This window comes from Mauremys mutica, chromosome 5 (assembly GCF_020497125.1).
Source record: "Mauremys mutica isolate MM-2020 ecotype Southern chromosome 5, ASM2049712v1, whole genome shotgun sequence".
In the NCBI taxonomy this organism is placed as follows: domain Eukaryota; kingdom Metazoa; phylum Chordata; order Testudines; family Geoemydidae; genus Mauremys; species Mauremys mutica.
This window is the reverse complement of record NC_059076.1, coordinates 124,087,937-124,105,338: the sequence shown is the minus strand read 5'-3', so window position 1 is coordinate 124,105,338 and position 17,402 is coordinate 124,087,937. Positions and strand designations below refer to the sequence as shown.

Genomic DNA, 17,402 nt, shown 5'->3' with positions numbered 1-17,402 from the left:
CCTGAAAGGATTTGTCTGTGTCTACACTTTCCCATTCCAGGCAGATGTCACCTCATTTTATTAGAAAACTATGTGTGACGGGTCCAGTAACAGAGACCCCCTTGGGACTGTCACCTGATGTGCTGAAATTACCTCTTAGCCCGTTTTCCCTGCCAGCTTGGAACTCAAGAACCCTGTCTTGTTGAGCCAGACATGCTAGCCTGCTGCAACACAGACCCAGGTCTGAACCATGCCGCCAAAGCTGCAGGCTTTAACTGAAAACCACTCAGCAGGTTACCTATGTCCAGCCCGCAGACACCCAGTTCCCAATGGGATTCAAACCCCAAATAAATCCATTTCACTCTGTATAAAGCTCATGAATTGTCCATCCTCTATAACACTGATAGAGTGATATGCACAGCTGTTTGCTCCCACAGATATTAATCACTTACTCTGGGTTAATTAATAAACACAAGTGATTTTATTAAGTATAAAAAGTAGGATTTTAAGTGGTTTCATGTAATAACAGACAGAACAAAGTAAGTTACCAAGCAAAATAAAACAAAACATGCAAATCTAAGCCTAATACATTAAGAAACTGAATACAGGTAAATCTCACTCTCAGAGATGTTCCAATAAGCTTCTTTCACAGACTAGACTCCTTCCTAGTCTGGGCCCAATCCTTTTCCCTGGTACAGTCCTTGTCAGTTCCAGTTCAGGTGGTAACTAGGGGATTTCTCATGACTGGCAGCCCCCTTTGTTCTGTTCCATCCCCTTTTATAGCTTTGGCACAAGGTGGGAATCTTTTGTCTCTCTGGATCCCCACCCCTCCTTCTAAATGGAAAAGCACCAGATTTAAGATGGATTTCAGCATCATGTGACATGGTTACATGTCCTTTGAGACCCAATTCTTCATTCTCCCAAAGCTAGCTCACATGTACCCAGGGAGGTATGCAGGTAAACAGAGCCATTTACAACAAACTGTCCTAGTCAATGAGAGCCATCAAACTTCCAAACCACTATTAATGGCCCACACTTTGCATAATTACAATCGGACTTCAGAGTTATACTTCATATTTCTAGCTTCAGATACAAGCATGATACATACATACAAATTAGATGAACACACCCAGTAGATTATAAGCTTTGTAATGATACCTTACAAGAGACCTTTTGCGTAAAGCATATTCCAGTTATATCATATTTACACTCATAATCATATTTCCATAAAACATATGGAGTGCAATGTCACACTATGGCCTGGGAGAACCATGACCATTTGGGCTCTCTCCCTCTGGGTCCCAGAAGGTCTGTACCTCCTGTGACAAACTCCAACACTTTAAACCTCCTTTTGTGATTTTTTTTCCCAAGCCTTCCAGAAATAGTCTACCTTAGCATAAGGTGTGACATAAAACATTTCCCGGGACTGGCTTTTTTTGTGCATGATGGGATAATGGGGAGGAATTGAATATGGGGCTTGTAATAGGCAACTATTTTCAACCTTAACTGTGAATTAGCTACCAGAACTCCATAACATTAGATTTCTGCTGCTTCTCCTGTGTCTGTGTTTACAAAAACATTGATTTGCGTATAATGACAGGTTTGTTGCTCAATTCCACTGACTGTTTGATAATTGTTTACCTAAAAACGAATTAGCATGTTTTCAGCACCTTTTGGGAAAGAATACCTCATTACCATGAAAATAGAAATAACCCCTGTTATGTAAGTTAAATGTTAGAGCATAAGTTTTAGAATCATAGAATAATATCAGACATTTAACCCATAGTAACAGGGATGTATCAGCCCTTTAAGTCTGGCAGAAGAAGCATTATTCTATTCTGTATAGGTTTTTATACCATGCTTATCACCAGGGACAGCTCTACAGTTTTCGCCACTCCAAGCAGCGCGCCGAATTGCCACCACGGGGCGTGGGGGGGGGCAGTCCCTGTGCCCTTAGGGCGGCAGGCGCGTTTCCGCAGCGGCGGCAATTCGGCGGCAGCTTCTATGTTTAGCTGTCCGGGGCGGCTTCAGCTAAACATAGACGCTCCCGCCGAACTGCCGCCGCCACGGAAACGCGCCTGCCACCCTAAGGGCACACAGACTGCCCCCCCCACCTGCGGCGGCAATTTGGCGCGCTGCTTGGGGGCAAAACAACAGGGACTGTCGCCCCTTGCAGATTGCTGCGCCAAGCAACAGCTTGGAATGCTGGTGCCTGGAGCCAGCCCTGCTTATCACCTTTGTGTCCGAGCACTTTCCAATGGTGCATTAAGCAACGTAACTATACATCTGCCATGTGTTGTTTGTTCTCTCATCCTCTCTCCAGAGGGAGAGGCATGTGCCGTGGAGTGTCTTGTTTTCATAGGGTTTCTCATTTTATTATTATGGGTTTTTTAATAAATATACCGGTTGCCTGATGTTTATGTTAAAGAAGGCAAGATCTAAGAAATGTGCCTTGTATTTGGAATGGAAAGTGGTGAGGACTGTGATGGTTCTTAATTCTTGGAGGAGTTCAGTCTTGGACCACCCCCGGAGAAAGTTCTGCATGCCAAACATGTGAACTTTACTTTTATTGTAGCGAGTTCCATTGTGCCAGAGAGGCAGTCATTGACCACGGTCTTTGTCCTGGAGCTTTACATGGTCTTTTAGATACCCTGGGCCCAGGCCATGGAGCACTGTGAAGATAAGGACCAAGATCTTGAACTTAATTAGCCATTCTATGGGAAGCCAGTGTAAAGAGTGGAAGACACGTGTGATGTGCTCATGGTAACCTGTATTGCTGAGGAAATGTACTGCAGTGTTCTGAACTAGTGGGTGTTTCATAAGTGCTGAAGGTTTTATGCCCAGTTATATCACGTTGCTGTAGTACAGCCGAGAGGTGACAAAGGTATGAATAAGTCAGTCCAGGTCTTCATCTGCCAGGATGGGACAGAGTCTTCTAGCCAACTGGAGATGGCAGAAAGACTGTCTTATTTTACTCACAGCTATTGCTATTCAAGAGCTCAGCATCAGCAAGGAATCCAAGAGACTACAGATTGAAGTGACCAATTATGGATGTGAATCTTCAACCAAAGAAGGATGCACCGTGGCGGCAAGCTCTTAAAAATACTTTCTTCTGCACATCAGTGTTACCTCTGTTTTGCTCAGGTTCAGTTTCAGCGAGCTTCTCTTCATTCATAAGCTGATCTCATCCAAGCACTGGGCCATCTTGGTGGTAGAGGTGTGGTCTTTACTTCATTCCTTACCCCAAGCCCAGGTGTAGTTTTTAGAGCAAGAAATATGGCACTTCAGGGAGAGTCTCAGGAAGGCAGCTACACATGTGGGAAGCAAATCTAAATGGCTGCCCTTATTTGTGGCCAAGATTGAACTTCAAAGCATCGTTTAGATCAAAGCTCCTTTTCACTCAGTTCTTGAGGACTGCTGAGCCTGTAGTCTCGAACCCCGGGAATGTCTGCTATAAAAGGGACTAGCTGTACAAAGCGCTTCCTGCCCTTCGAATAACAAGAGACTTGAAGAGAACAGGAAGGCCAAAAACAGCCTCTCTAAGGGATGGGGAGTGTCTGAATCTCTAAGGGATTTGATATAGACCTTCTGTGGTGACGCAGTGATCTCAGAGCCTGGGGGGAAAAGCACCTCTGAGAAGGAGACCTTATGTTTGTTTGTCAATGACCCTAGTCCTTGAAAGAGTCTGGGTTACACTAAAAAGATTGAAGAATAAGAACTGGAGGTGGGGGATGGGGGGATATATTTATATTGTATTAAACATTTCCACAGGTGTGGCCCTTTTACACACTCAGAGTAACAGCTACATTTGCTATTAGCCAAGCAGAGCACCAACACACACCCTGCCTTAGACAAGTAAATCGCTATTTTGTTCAAATTTTCAGGAAAATCATTTGAGAAATACTGTACCACATAAATCCTTTTACAAAACTCAGTGCTCAACAGTTAAATGTACCTGTGATCATCACAAACAAGTTCCATTAGCCCTATCCAGGGCCTCCCGGGGGGGGGGAGGGGCAACAAGTGGGGCAATTTGCCCTGTGCCCCACAAGGGCCCCACGAGCCCTGGCCGAGAAACCCTTCCCTGGCTAGAGGCCCCTTTTTTAATTTTTACTCACCCAGCGGCGGTCCAGGTCTTCGGCGGCACTTTGGTGGCGGGCCCTTCGCTCGCTCCGGGTCTTCAGTGGCACTTCAGCGGCGGGTCCTTTAGTGCTGCTGAAGATGCGGAACAAATGAAGGACCCACCGCCACTGAAGACTCAGAATGCCACCTGGTGAGTACAAGTGCTGCAGCGGGTGGTGCCTTTTTTTATGTCCGCTCCCCTGCTTTGCCCCAGGCCCCCTGAATCCTCTGGGCGGCCCTGGCCGTATCAACTGAGAGAAAGGGACAGATCAAACCTGGTATAAGCAGTTGTGATGCCATTAGCTTCAGTAGCGTTCCAACCTCTTACTTTAAGTTTGAATTTTACCTGGAAGGTATAACTGTCCAGAATGTGATCTTAATACTGTGATCTGAAGCTAGTCACTGAGCCAAATTCAAAGGTGATGTAAATAGAAGTGCAAGTTACATGTCACTAAGTGGATATATGAATGTAAGTTGGCGTAGCCTACCCAACAAGGGGTGTTAGTAAGTTGAGGTTATAGGAAGTAAGGACTTGTTTCAAAACTAAACGTTTATATAGACAAGAGTAGATTAAAGCGCACCAGGAAATGTTTAGTTCCCGGCAGCAGTTCATATGGACAGTTAGGCCTTGTCTATACTATTGGGGTAAGTTGACCTGTTATGCTACTCCGGTTATGTGAATAATGTGACTGAAGTTGACATAGCTTAGGTCGACTTACCATGGTGTCTACACCATGTTGTGTCGACGGGAGATGACTTCCCTTATGCTTCTCAGGGTGCTGGAGCACCAGAGTTGACCAGAAGCACTCTGATATCGATTTAGCAGGTCTTCACTAGAGCCACTAAATCAACACCGCTGCATTGATCGCAGCAATACCAATCTACCAGTAAGTGTAGACATGGCTTCAGTGTGCAGCAAGCTAGGGCAAGATAGATTTACATTTCTGCTCACTGTAAACTACGTGTTCATATAGACAAGCCCTAAGTGAGCATAAACTGATATAGCATATACTCCAAGCAGGTAGCAGAGTAGGGGTAGCAGTGGGGGGAAAACAGCAGGAGAGTGTTAAATAAAGGAGGTACCCCAGCGTTTCTTCCACTCTCTTTGTTACTTTATTGCTACATTGTCTCTTCTACACCATTCGGGTACATGTAGGGTGACCAGATATCCCGATTTTATAAAGACAGACAATCCCGATATTTGGGGCTTTGTCTTCTATAGGTGCCTTTTACCCCACCTTCTGTCCTGATTTTTTACACTTGCTATCTGGTCACTCTAGCTCAGAGGTCCCCAACCTGTAGGGCGCACCCCCCCCCAGGGGGGCACAGAGGAATGCTCACAGGTGGGCACAGGGGCCTTGGCTAGCCCCCATGGGGGGCAGGGAGGGAGCGCCTTCCAGCTCTGCTCCTGGCCCTGGCTCCAGTTGCTGGCCCTGCGCTGAGGGCTCTGCTCCCAGCCCCATGGCAGGGCCCGACTCTCAGCCTTGGCCCCTGGACGAGGCTCTGCTCCCAGCCCTGCCCCAAGCTATGGCCCCAGCCTTGGCCCCCTTACCACTGTCTATGTCCCCCCCTCTCAGAGCCGCAGCCATGCTCCCAACCTCAGCCGCAGCCATGCTCCCAACCTCAGGGCCAGGGTGAAAAGGGGTAAGTGGGGGTGAGGTAAAAAGTTTGGGGACCATTGCCCTAGGTGCATCTACAATACAGTGAGGTTGTGAATGGAAGCTTGGGTAGATGTATCCATACTAGCCATACTCTAGCTAGTGCACTAAAAATAGAAGTGAGTACTCTGTAGCTCAGGCTTCAGTACTGGCTGTGAGTATGTACCAGTACTGAAGATTGTACTACGGTGTCCTCACTTCTATTTTAGCAAGATAGCTACAGTACAGCGAGTATGGGTACATCTACACAAGCTGCCATTCACACACCCCAGCTGCAATATAGACATATTATATTATAGTCCTTGCATCCACTGAGAAGGGACTTCAGATTATGCTGAATTGTTCCATACTGGTTAGTGATATTATGTGAACAACAGGAATCAAGCTGAGAACACCACATTCATTTCCTCATATAATGTAAACCTGATTGAATCTAACTGGTCACCAGATGTAAAAGGCTGGTGCATTAACTCGTGATTTGCAAAGTAATATATTTTGATTCTAATCTGGATTGGATTTATTTTATAGACCTTTTCCATCTATTTTCCCCCTTTTTTCTTTATTTTTGACCTTGCAGGCAGGAAGAGAAGAAAATAAAGTCCCAGTTAACTGAAGGACCTGTGAAAGATGAACGTGTTTTAGATCTGCAGAAAAAGATTACAGAGAAAACTATGGAGCGTAAAAAGCAAGCTGAAATCTTAAAGATTACACGCCAGAAAGATGGTGCAGGGCCAGGGAGATCTTGGGAGTCATATGAAGTAAGCAAATAAGTATTACAATAAATAGTCATGATGAGATTATTTTTTTTTAAGTTTCAATTAGCACAATGGGAGTGTGACAGATATGGCAATTTCTTGCAATATTCTTGGGAGACCTTATTGAATTAAGTTAAGTATTTTTGGGGTCCATTGTATTAAATGAATGGTTTATTTCTTATTGTGAGCTAGAACTGTATGTACCTCTCAAGGGGAGAGATGTAACAGATGAGAGACTTGGGGTTACAAAGGACTATTTTGAACAATGTGCCAGCCAAGAATGGACTTTAGGAACAAATTGTGTTAAGTGGTTTTCCTGGGGAATACAAATTCCCCACCTTCAGTTATGCACAAACCCAGACTTTTGAAGCTGCACCCTGAGGAGGGGGCATTGTCTGCTGATCACCTGTTACATGAAGCCCAGATCAAAAGTCCATGCAGTATAAAGGAAAGACTGGACTATTCATGGTTATTCTGATTTTGACACTGAGACAGTTATGAACTGGGGAAAAACCAGTTGTGGATTTTGAAGGACTGACACCTACCAGACCCCAAGGTTGGAGTTGGGGTAACCTCTGGTACACTTTTTAGCTTGCACATGGGTTCTTTTATTGTTGTTAATATGTTCTCTCTGTAATGCTTTCACATTAAAAATAAATGTGCTTGCTTCTAAAGAGCTGTGTGCTAACTTATAACTGCAGTCCATTACCCTGTTCAGAGCCTCTGGAGAGAAACCAAAGCATAGATGCTGGCCTATTTAGGCAGTCTGGCTTGTGGGGTATATCACTTAGTGTAGACAGGGAATTGTGCAGCCTGGAAAACTCTTGGTTCAGAGGGATAGAGATGTGAGTGTCTACCCAACAGAGGTGACGGCTGGGGAGCCGAGAACCTAGAGGGGTAACCCTTGAGGGACCACAGAGGGGAAATACAGGTGATAGGAAGATTAGAGTTAAATGGGCCAATCTATAGAAATAATAACTATAGCCTATTTTGTTAGGAGACTTGTTAGGCTGAATTCACAGCCTAGGGGAAAGCTGTATTTTTCAGATATAAGTAGTACAATAATGTAAACCAGGGGTCCGCAAACTTCATTGCACCGTGACCCCCTTCTGACAATGAAAATTACTACACAACCCTGGGCAGTGGGGTTTGGGCTTTGGCTTCGGCCCCGGGCAATGGGGCTTGGGCTTTGGCTTTGGCTCCAGCAAGTCTAACGCCAGTCCCGGTGACCCCCATTAAAATGGGGTCACAACCCACTCTGGGGTCCACACCCACAGTTTGGGAACCACCAATATAAGCCTTTCACAGGATTGCTCACTGCAGCTTCAGAATCTCCAGTAAAACATTTAAGCATGTGCTTAACTTTAAGCACATACTTAAGTCCATCCCTATTCAGTAAAGAAACGTATTTGGGGCTTTATTCAGCAAGTGGGCCCTAAATAGGGGTGCTTTCCTGAATAGCAGCCTTACAGAAAGGCAGATGCAATAATTAGAGGCCTCGAAGGAAAACTGCAGTGTAATAAAGCTATTCAAATCACTACAAAGAGTAAGACACATTTTGAAATAAATAAAAAAGAATTATAAAGCTATAGATAGGATCCTTGACAGTATAAAGGTAAAATATGACTGTAAATGCAGCTATCAATTGAAGCTTAAGAGTTCCATAACTGTTGTGAAGTTCTACTCTTTTGTTTAACTTTACACTTTAAATATCATAAGATGTTAGTCCTCTTCCTCTTCCTTCCACTCAGGTCCTAAGGCACATAGCAGTACAAATCACTTTTTAATTCAATATAAAGTACTGTATAAATAAAACACAGGTCAGCAGAAGATATTAGGTTTGCTCTAGTCCCCCTCATTGGTGCTTGGGTCTACACAGCCCTGGCCAAGTTTTATTTCAGAGAACAAGGCAAACTCTTGTCAGTTACACCCAACACCCATTTAGTCCAATTGTGTTGCATGGGTTTACCTTAGAGCAGAAAGTGGCCCAGTATCTCCACCGCAGGACAGTAAACCCTCTTTCTGTGCAATAACTCCAACATAGTCCACCCTGCATGCCGCTTGTACTGCCCACCTTTTTGATGCCTTACGTCTCTATTCCTAAATACATTGAAAGGAGAAGATGGTGTTGAAGTGCCAGGACCAAATTTTGGCCTCACTTACACCTATGTAAGCCCTTTGAACTCAGTGGGTTTGACTTTGCGCAGGCGTGAATGAATGCAGAATTTGCTCCATACACACATTTTTAACACTGTTAAATTAACAACAAAATAGAATTTATATTACAGTTTAGAAAACTGAAGACAAATGTATTGTAAAAGAGAGAAGTTGTTCTAGCATTGTTGGAGGCAATTCGATGATAACGTTGCTTTGCCTGTCAGTGCGGGTCTTTTCTGGAATACTGTCTTTGTGAACCTAACTGTTGAATCAGAACACCTGTAAAGTTTGATCTAGGAGATAGATGTATGCATCTGAGTGTTGAAATAGGACTACCAGGATAAACTTCTGAGAGGGAGATAACATAAGAAAGAGACAATAGAGCATAACAATCCAAATGTAGTTAGGTTTTGTCTTGGCCTAAAATTTTGTACAATCTAGTCAGCGTTTCTCAAATGTGGCCAACGTGGCCGCCAGGGTTTTTTTTTATGGCCACAGCCTCCTGGGCAGTGATTAGAAGAGGGTGGCAAAGCATTCACCCCTTCCTTGGGGCCACCAGTAGGGGTTGGGCCCTGCCCTCCTCCGGAGCCACAAAAACCAGAGTAGCAGGCAGCCAGTGTGAGTTCCCCCCTTTCCAAGGGAAGGGGCAGTGGGGCTAGGGTGACCAGACAGCAAATGTGAAAAATTGGGACAGGGGGTGGTGGGTAATAGGAGCCTATATAAGAAAAAGACCCAAAAATCAGGATTCTCCCTATAAAATCGGGACATCTAGTCACCCTAAGTGGGGCTCAGGCTTCAGCCCTGGGGCGTTGGGTGGCAGGCTCCGGCAATGGGGTTTCGGGTTCCAGCCGCAGGGCTTCGGGCTCCATCCCCCAGCTGCGGGGCTTTGGGTTCCAGCCCTGTGCTCACCCCTCCCCACATCGCTCATGGCCCCCACTGCCCTTAAGCAGCCCTTCATTGCTCCTGGCCCCTGCTGCCTCCCTACCCACCTCTCCATTCAGAGCTTAATTTGTTCCCCAGCTTGCTCTGCCTGAGAAAGTCTATTACTAAACCTACAGATACCAGTTTTCACAGGAGCAAACTTACTAGCTAGCAAGTCTAAAAAACCAACCAAACAAAAAAACCCAAACCAGCAACCAAGAAAACAAAAGAAACAACAACAACAATAACAACAAAAGAAGAACATGCAAAGCAGCTTACTTTGTTTCAATTCTGTTTAGGTCCAGTAAAGAATAGAGACAACTGTACAGTATTTTTGAGTCTGAAAAAAACCCTACATAAATAAATTGCAATGATTTGGACATGGATATGTGCATATTTATTTGGCACCTTATAGACTAACAGACGTTTTGCAGCATGAGCTTTCGTGGGTGAATACCCACTTCTTGCATCTGAAGAAGTGGGTATTCACCCACAAAAGCTCATGCTGCAAAACGTCTGTTAGTCTATAAGGTGCCACAGGATTCTTTGCTGCTTTTACAGAACCAGACTAACACGGCTACCCCTCTGATACTTGGCATATTTATTTGTCTTTCCTAAAGTTAATTAAGTATTTTAGGAAAAATTGTCAGAGCAGCCACCATCAAGGCCACCAAACTATTTCTTGTGAGAACCTCTTCTAGATTAAACAAATTGTGCACCCAACCTCAGTTTGTTTCTATTCATCATGGCCGTTACAAAGTTGCTGTGCTTGCCCTAATGATGGTATCAAATGGAATATTTGTCTGCCAGCCATCCGGATTGTTGTGTGAAAATTCATTCCATAATCTGATTAGTCACTCATGTTTGTACTATGATCATCTGTCTTTCATTTCTGCAGAACTCTCTGCAAGAGCCCCACTGGAAAGAGTTGGAGGAGAGTCGGGAACAACAGTTCAAGATGCTTCAAAATGGCTTAATGTCCAGAGAAACAGCTCAGAAAATGACTGCCTATCAGGCTGCAAGAATTGGAGCCACTTCTTGTATATTGAGATAATATGCAAAATGAAATGACTCGGGAAAAAATCCAGACCTGGTGGAGATGGGAGCACTTCCTACTGTGACTGCTAATGCCAGGGTTGAATTTAGCCCTCTTTCTCATATGTGTAGGCTGCAGAGTCAAATTATGGTTGGCATATCTGAAGCAGAATTTGGTAACTTGTATTTTAAATGTGTGTTGAGACATTTTTCCATTTAGAATTAAAACATGTAATATATTAAATATTTACTTTGAAATTTGTTTGTGGTGACAAACTAACAGGTAAGAATGTTGTAGAGAGGACTTTCAGTGTATACCCTGCCATTGTTATATGCTATGCCAGTTGTTTGCTATGTTCATTTTCTGAAATAAAAAGTAAAAATATGTGAAACAAACAGAATTTTTACTTCTGCATTTAGCTCTTCACAGGATGTGATCAACCAGAGTTTAGAACAGGGATCAATGATCTTACAATAAGTACAGAATGTGATTACCTGCCCATACCAGCAGGTCAACCAGTTTCAACACTGGTCGTGGAGGAGCTAGGGAGGAAACCAGGTTTGCATCCCAGGGCCCAATACAGGAAATTTCCAAGTGCAGTCAGGCTCTCTGCCTCCCTTGTAAAACTGAGATGATTATAATGACTTAGGCCCCAATTCAGTATGATACTTAAGCATGGGCCTGACTTTAAGCACATATTAGTCCCACTCAAGTGAAGTTGCTCAAGAAGCAAATTCCCTTCATCTCAAAGTGATGATAAGAGAAAGTAACATTTCTTATTCTCTTTAGAGAGCAGTTTTCAGAAGCAATCAAAACTCTGTTAGTCACCTAAAATTAATTTGACATCTATGATCATTTCTATGCTGTTTCCATAAATGAACCTTCAAGTCATAAGGCTATGTAGGCATAATGCCAGAGGGAATGTAAATCTCAATTAAAATCTGTGCAGCAGTGAGAATATGTAATGTATTTCTATCTTAAATTTGTGCCAGTTACAAGATATTTAATTATTGCCATTGCAAATATTGAAAATGAATCAGATTGTATCTGACATTAAATACAGGGAGCTGCTTTTAATGCTCATACAGCATTACAATTCCTTCCTTTTACCAAAGGAAATCTAATGGGTTAAGGAATTCTTTTGTTGCCATCTAGCTGTGAAAATCTTTTCCACTATCTGCAATACTTATGAAATGTGCTGTATTTTTCATTAATAACAAATGTTGCCATCTCTGGATATACTGCAGATGATTTGAAGAGTTAGGGTATGAGGAAGTGAGTGTAGCATTGAGGCAGAAGTTCAGTAGGAACAATTCAGGGAGAGAAAGAGTTGGATAGTATGATGAGTCAGAGAGAGAACTGTGAAAATGAGGCCTGTAAAAGGTTGAGCAATAGCCTATGCTAACGAGCTCTTTGGGGCAGGGACTATATTTTCCCTTGTGTTTGTCCAGCACCCTGTCTTGACTTGGACCTCTCTGTGCTACCATAACACAAATAGTAATGCTTACAGTCAGGACCCTGGATGCTATGGAGTTGAACAGCATCCCTTAAACATGCAGCTGTACCTAGCATTTTGAGAGTGAAAGAAAGTTAAAGACAGAGAGCTGATCAGGAACACTATATGGATGTTGCAACAGGGCATCAAACTGTGGCTCACTTCCTCTGAGATGCTGTTCCTGATAGTCAAAGCTCAAGAGTCAGGTTCAAGCTATCTCAGTGACCGTCTCTCCTTTTGTGCCCCACACCCCAGGCAGCAGCAAGCAAGGATGACAATGTGGTAGGTGTCCTCCAGATGAAATTCAAAGAAGGCTGGAGGAAGAGTGTTCTCACTGGAGAACCCTAGGCTGTGAAATTCCCTACCAGAAGTAGAGATCATCCTGGTTCTTGCTAACTTAGGTCACAATGCACATAACTTACTTGGATAACCCAATAAGTCAAGGGAGGAACAGAAAATTTAGGGGACGAATCAATGTGATTCTCACTTTTTTATATAGACATGATTTTACAGTGATGCATGAATTATAGCAGAGCACATTGGATAAAACCAAGGTTAACCATGTTGATTGTGACAATCTCAGATAACTGTCAGACAAATCTGAGGAACTGTCACAGATTGAAGTGTCACTAGAGGAGGTTTGGAATTAATTGATAAACTCAACATTAACAAGTCACCAGGACCAGATGGCATTCACCCAAGAGTTCTGAAAGAACTCAAATGTGAAGTTGCGGAACTATTAACTAAGGTTTGTAACCTGTCCTTTAAATCGGCTTCAGTACCCAATGACTGGAAGTTAGCTAATGTAACGCCAATATTTAAAAAGGGCTCTAGGGGTGATCCCGGCAATTACAGACCGGTAAGTCTAACGTCGATACCGGGCAAATTAGTCGAAACAATAGTTAAGAATAAAATTGTCAGACACAGAGAAAAACATAAACTGTTGAGCAATAGTCAACATGGTTTCTGTAAAGGGAAATCGTGTCTTACTAATCTATTAGAGTTCTTTGAAGGGGTCAACAAACATGTGGACAAGGGGGATCCGGTGGACATAGTGTACTTAGATTTCCAGAAAGCCTTTGACAAGGTCCCTCACCAAAGGCTCTTACGTAAATCAAGCTGTCATGGGATAAAAGGGAAGGTCCTTTCATGGATTGAGAACTGGTTAAAGGACAGGGAACAAAGGGTAGGAATTAATGGTAAATTCTCAGAATGGAGAGGGGTAACTAGTGGTGTTCCCCAAGGGTCAGTCCTAGGACCAATCCTATTCAATTTATTCATAAATGATCTGGAGAAAGGGGTAAACAGTGAGGTGGCAAAGTTTGCAGATGATACTAAACTACTCAAGATAGTTAAGACCAAAGCAGATTGTGAAGAACTTCAAAAAGATCTCACAAAACTAAGTGATTGGGCAACAAAATGGCAAATGAAATTTAATGTGGATAAATGTAAAGTAATGCACATTGGAAAAAATAACCCCAACTATACATACAACATAATGAGGGCTAATTTATCTACAAGAAGTCAGGAAAAAGATCTTGGAGTCATCGTGGATAGTTCTCTGAAGATGTCCACGCAGTGTGCCGAGGCGTTCAAAAAAGCAAACAGGATGTTAGGAATCATTAAAAAGGGGATAGAGAATAAGACTGAGAATATATTATTGCCCTTATATAAATCCATGGTACGCCCACATCTCGAATACCGTGTACAGATGTGGTCTCACCTCAAAAAAGATATTCTAGCACTAGAAAAGGTTCAGAAAAGGGCAACTAAAATGATTAGGGGGTTAGAGAGGGTCCCATATGAGGAAAGGTTAAAGAGGCTAGGACTCTTCAGCTTGGAAAAGAGAAGACTAAGGGGGGATATGATAGAGGTATATAAAATCATGAGTGATGTTGAGAAAGTGAATAAGGAAAAGTTATTTACTTATTCCCATAATACAAGAACTAGGGGTCACCCAATGAAATTAATAGGCAGCAGGTTTAAAACAAATAAAAGGAAGTTCTTCTTCACGCAGCGCACAGTCAACTTGTGGAACTCCTTACCTGAGGAGGTTGTGAAGGCTAGGACTATAGCAATGTTTAAAAGGGGACTGGATAAATTCATGGTGGCTAAGTCCATAAATGGCTATTAGCTAGGATGGGTAAGAATGGTGTCCCTAGCCTCTGTTCGTCAGAGGATGCAGATGGATGGCAGGAGAGAGATCACTTGATCATTGCCTGTTAGGTTCACTCCCTCTGGGGCACCTGGCATTGGCCACTGTCGGTAGACAGATACTGGGCTAGATGGACCTTTGGTCTGACCCGGTACGGCCGTTCTTATGTTCTTATGTTCTTATTTACACCATATGTTTAGGTCCACACACTACATTGGCACATTGCAACATATTGTGACAACGCATGTATCCTCATCACACTGAACTGAAGCTAAAGCTGGGTAGACAATTCATAATGAGTAATTTGTTCTACAAATTTTGCATCTTTTTTCTGTTCAGATTGTGATTTTTCAGAATGTATTAATTGTTCAAAATTATTCACTATGTGATTTCTGTGATTAATTCTTGATATATAGGATGTTCACAACTAACTCATTACAAGTATTTAATATTCAAAATTTGAGCTGTTTTGATTGGACAAACAGGGAAATGGTATTTTCCTGGATGTCAAATAACTCCTTAAACTAGACTGCCTCCTCTCAACCCCAAAATCCAGCACCAAGGAGTTGGCAATGCTACATCCACTCTCTCCATTCAAAAATCATGATCCAGGCCCCCAAAAAACATGAGATTGGTTTAAAAGTCATGAGATTAATAAAAAATAATAATACATTTTGGTTTCTTTATATTTACCTTCTGGTTTCCAAGCTGTGAGGGGGTGCACTTGCTTTACATTTTCAAGCTTTTATCTGTAAACATGAAGGCTAGCCTAGAAATTTACTTTTTTCAAATGAAAACTGTGAGCCTCATGCAACTTCCTGCCACAAGCACCTGGGGCTTTACAAAATACACCAAATAATAATAAGAGTTGGCTGTAGTGTCTCACTAACATTTCTGTGCCTTAGAGAACTCTGCCTAGGCAAGTTTCCATGAGTAGTTTTGGACTGTGGACTATCCAAGATGCACATCATGGTTGTGGTTTCTTATTGCCTTTCTACTGAGGGAATTCTTATTTCCATCTCAAGGAGGAAGTGGTCCGCCTGAAGCTGGTCAGAAATTTTCCAGTCAAACTTTGTTTTGTCAGAAAATGCTGGTTCATCGAACCTGAATTTTCTTGCAAAAGCAAGTCGAGTTCAATGAACGTGCAGCCAGGGTTCTGATGGACACCAGGCCTCCCGTGTCCACAGCACGGTTCCAGGACAGATGTGTCATGCCAGGGCTTCCAAGCTCCTTGCTGTGGAGCGAGGAGCTTGGCAGGTCTGGAAACCTGTCCAACTGTGGCTTGGCTCCTGACTCCATATCATAGAGTCTGCAAGCCCTAAGAACTCTGACTCAAATCAGGGCTTTCAGAGCTTCCAGGCTCATTTCCATGGAGCCAAGTGCCTGGAAGCCCAGGGAGACCCAGCTCTGACAGGTCTTAGTCTCAGAATGATACCAAATTTCAAACACTGAAACTTCTCACAAAACAGGAATTCCACATTTGATCCAGATTGAGGTCCTTGCTCAACCCAAGCATCCAGTGCTGGGAATTGTTAGCTCTGATGTGTATGTGATGGTGGGGTTCTGGAGGTTACCTGTGAGAAGGCTAAGAAGGACAGTGTGTATGGGAGGTTTGGGTCTGCTGTAGCCAAGGTGGATAGTGATAGATGTCTCTTGGGGGACAGCATCTCTCTTGGTAAACCTGGGCCTATGGCATCTCAGAGTTTCTAGTTCAGATAGTTGCTCAGGCTGGTCTCAGGGGCTCACATATCATATGGCTACAGTGCTCTGCTGCCCCAGGGCGAGCCAGGCACCCAGAGAGCCCCATTCAAACCCTCTGTCCAGCTGACACGCCTGCCATTAAAGTTCTTCCCTAGGCTGGAACTGCGGGAGTTACGCTGAGGCCTGAGAACTACAACCCCCAGCGTACGCCGGGGCCGGATGGAAGGTGGGGCCGAAGACAAACAGACTGCTAATTGATATTCATGCCGTCCAATCAGCGAGCCGGAAGGGCAATGACCTCGCCAATGATTGGGCGGCAGGGATGGGCCGCGCGGCCCCCGTGTGGAGTTTTTAGATCGGCCCCTAAGGAGGGTGAGTCTCGCGAGCAGGGGCTGCTGGGACCGGGACCCAGGGGCGCCCGGCCGCCCGCTCGCTCTGCGCTGAGCCCCCAGGAACGGAGCGCGGAGCCGGGGCAGCAGGTGAGACGGGATCGTAGCGCGGAACCGGCTGCCAGCGGGGCGCGGGGGCTTGGAGCCCGGGCCGGAGCTTCCCCGCAACGCCCCTGAGAGCCGGGCGCGGACCCCCCAGGGGGAGCCTGGCCCGCCCCGCCCCGCACACGGGAAGCAGGGCTCGGCCTCCCCCCCCCCCGCAATATCCTGGGCCCCCCAGGAGACGGGCCTGTGGCCTCCTTCTCCCCCCTCCGCGAGATGGGCCTGTGGCCTCCCTCTCTTCCCCCCCCCCCCCTTTGGGAGACGGGCCTGTGGCCTCTCTTCCCTTCTCCCTTTTCTCCTTCCCTTCCCTCCCCCGCGAGACGGGCCTGTGGCCTCCCTTCTCTTCCCCCTCCTTGAGACGGGCCTGTGGCCTCCCTTCCCTTCTCCGTCGTTTTCCCCCGCGAGACGGGCCTGAGCCCTAGCCATGCTCCAATTCCTCTATTCCCCCCCCCCCCCGTCTCCAGATGTGCCTCCCCCATCTCCAGATGTACAGGCAGTTACCTCCATCTTTCTTGCCCATCTTAGAACGAGGTGCCCATCTTTGAGATCTGCTGTTCCCATTGTGTTCTTTCCTAGGGCAAGAATTACCTCTGAATGCTGCTCCCCTCTGCCAAAGTCTTGCTGATCATCTCACTATCATAGAGGGAGTCTGTCAGGCCATTGTCCCCATTAACCTTCTCTTGTTTTCTCCCTCCACGGCTGCCCTGAGGGAATTGGGCCTGTAGGGGATCACTGCCTCTCCCCCTCAATCCTGGCTCTGCTCCCTCACATTCCATACGGAAAGGGGGTGTGGTTATTGCTCCTTTCTGATCAATTCCTGAATTGACTGTGTATCATATCAGAGTGACAAGGAGGGTGAGGTAATATCTTTTATTGGACCAACTTCTGTTAGTGAGAAAAACAAACTTCATAGCTTACATGGCGCTCTTCTT

The 17,402-nt window shown here is 44.7% G+C and overlaps 2 protein-coding genes across 5 annotated transcripts in view; both read left to right on the top strand.

The window, feature by feature from the left end:
• CFAP99 (cilia and flagella associated protein 99) overlaps positions 1–11,815 on the top strand; it is a 96,403-nt gene extending 84,588 nt beyond the window's left edge. For 3 of the 4 annotated variants that reach the window (XM_045018922.1, XM_045018921.1, XM_045018923.1), the window contains 2 exons: positions 6,337–6,517; positions 10,491–11,815. In XM_045018922.1, the coding sequence (XP_044874857.1) occupies positions 6,337–6,517; positions 10,491–10,646 (337 nt within the window). In that variant the 3' untranslated portion in view covers positions 10,647–11,815. Of the gene's footprint in view, positions 1–6,336; positions 6,518–10,490 lie in introns of those variants that run through there. The other variant, XM_045018924.1, reaches the window with a different exon arrangement.
• Positions 11,816–16,337: 4,522 nt separating this feature from the next.
• Positions 16,338–17,402, top strand: part of RNF4 (ring finger protein 4) — a 41,406-nt gene continuing 40,341 nt past the window's right edge. The window contains exon 1 of the mRNA XM_045018926.1: positions 16,338–16,458. The gene's annotated coding sequence lies outside the window, so the exon portion shown is untranslated. The remainder of the gene's footprint in view (positions 16,459–17,402) is intronic.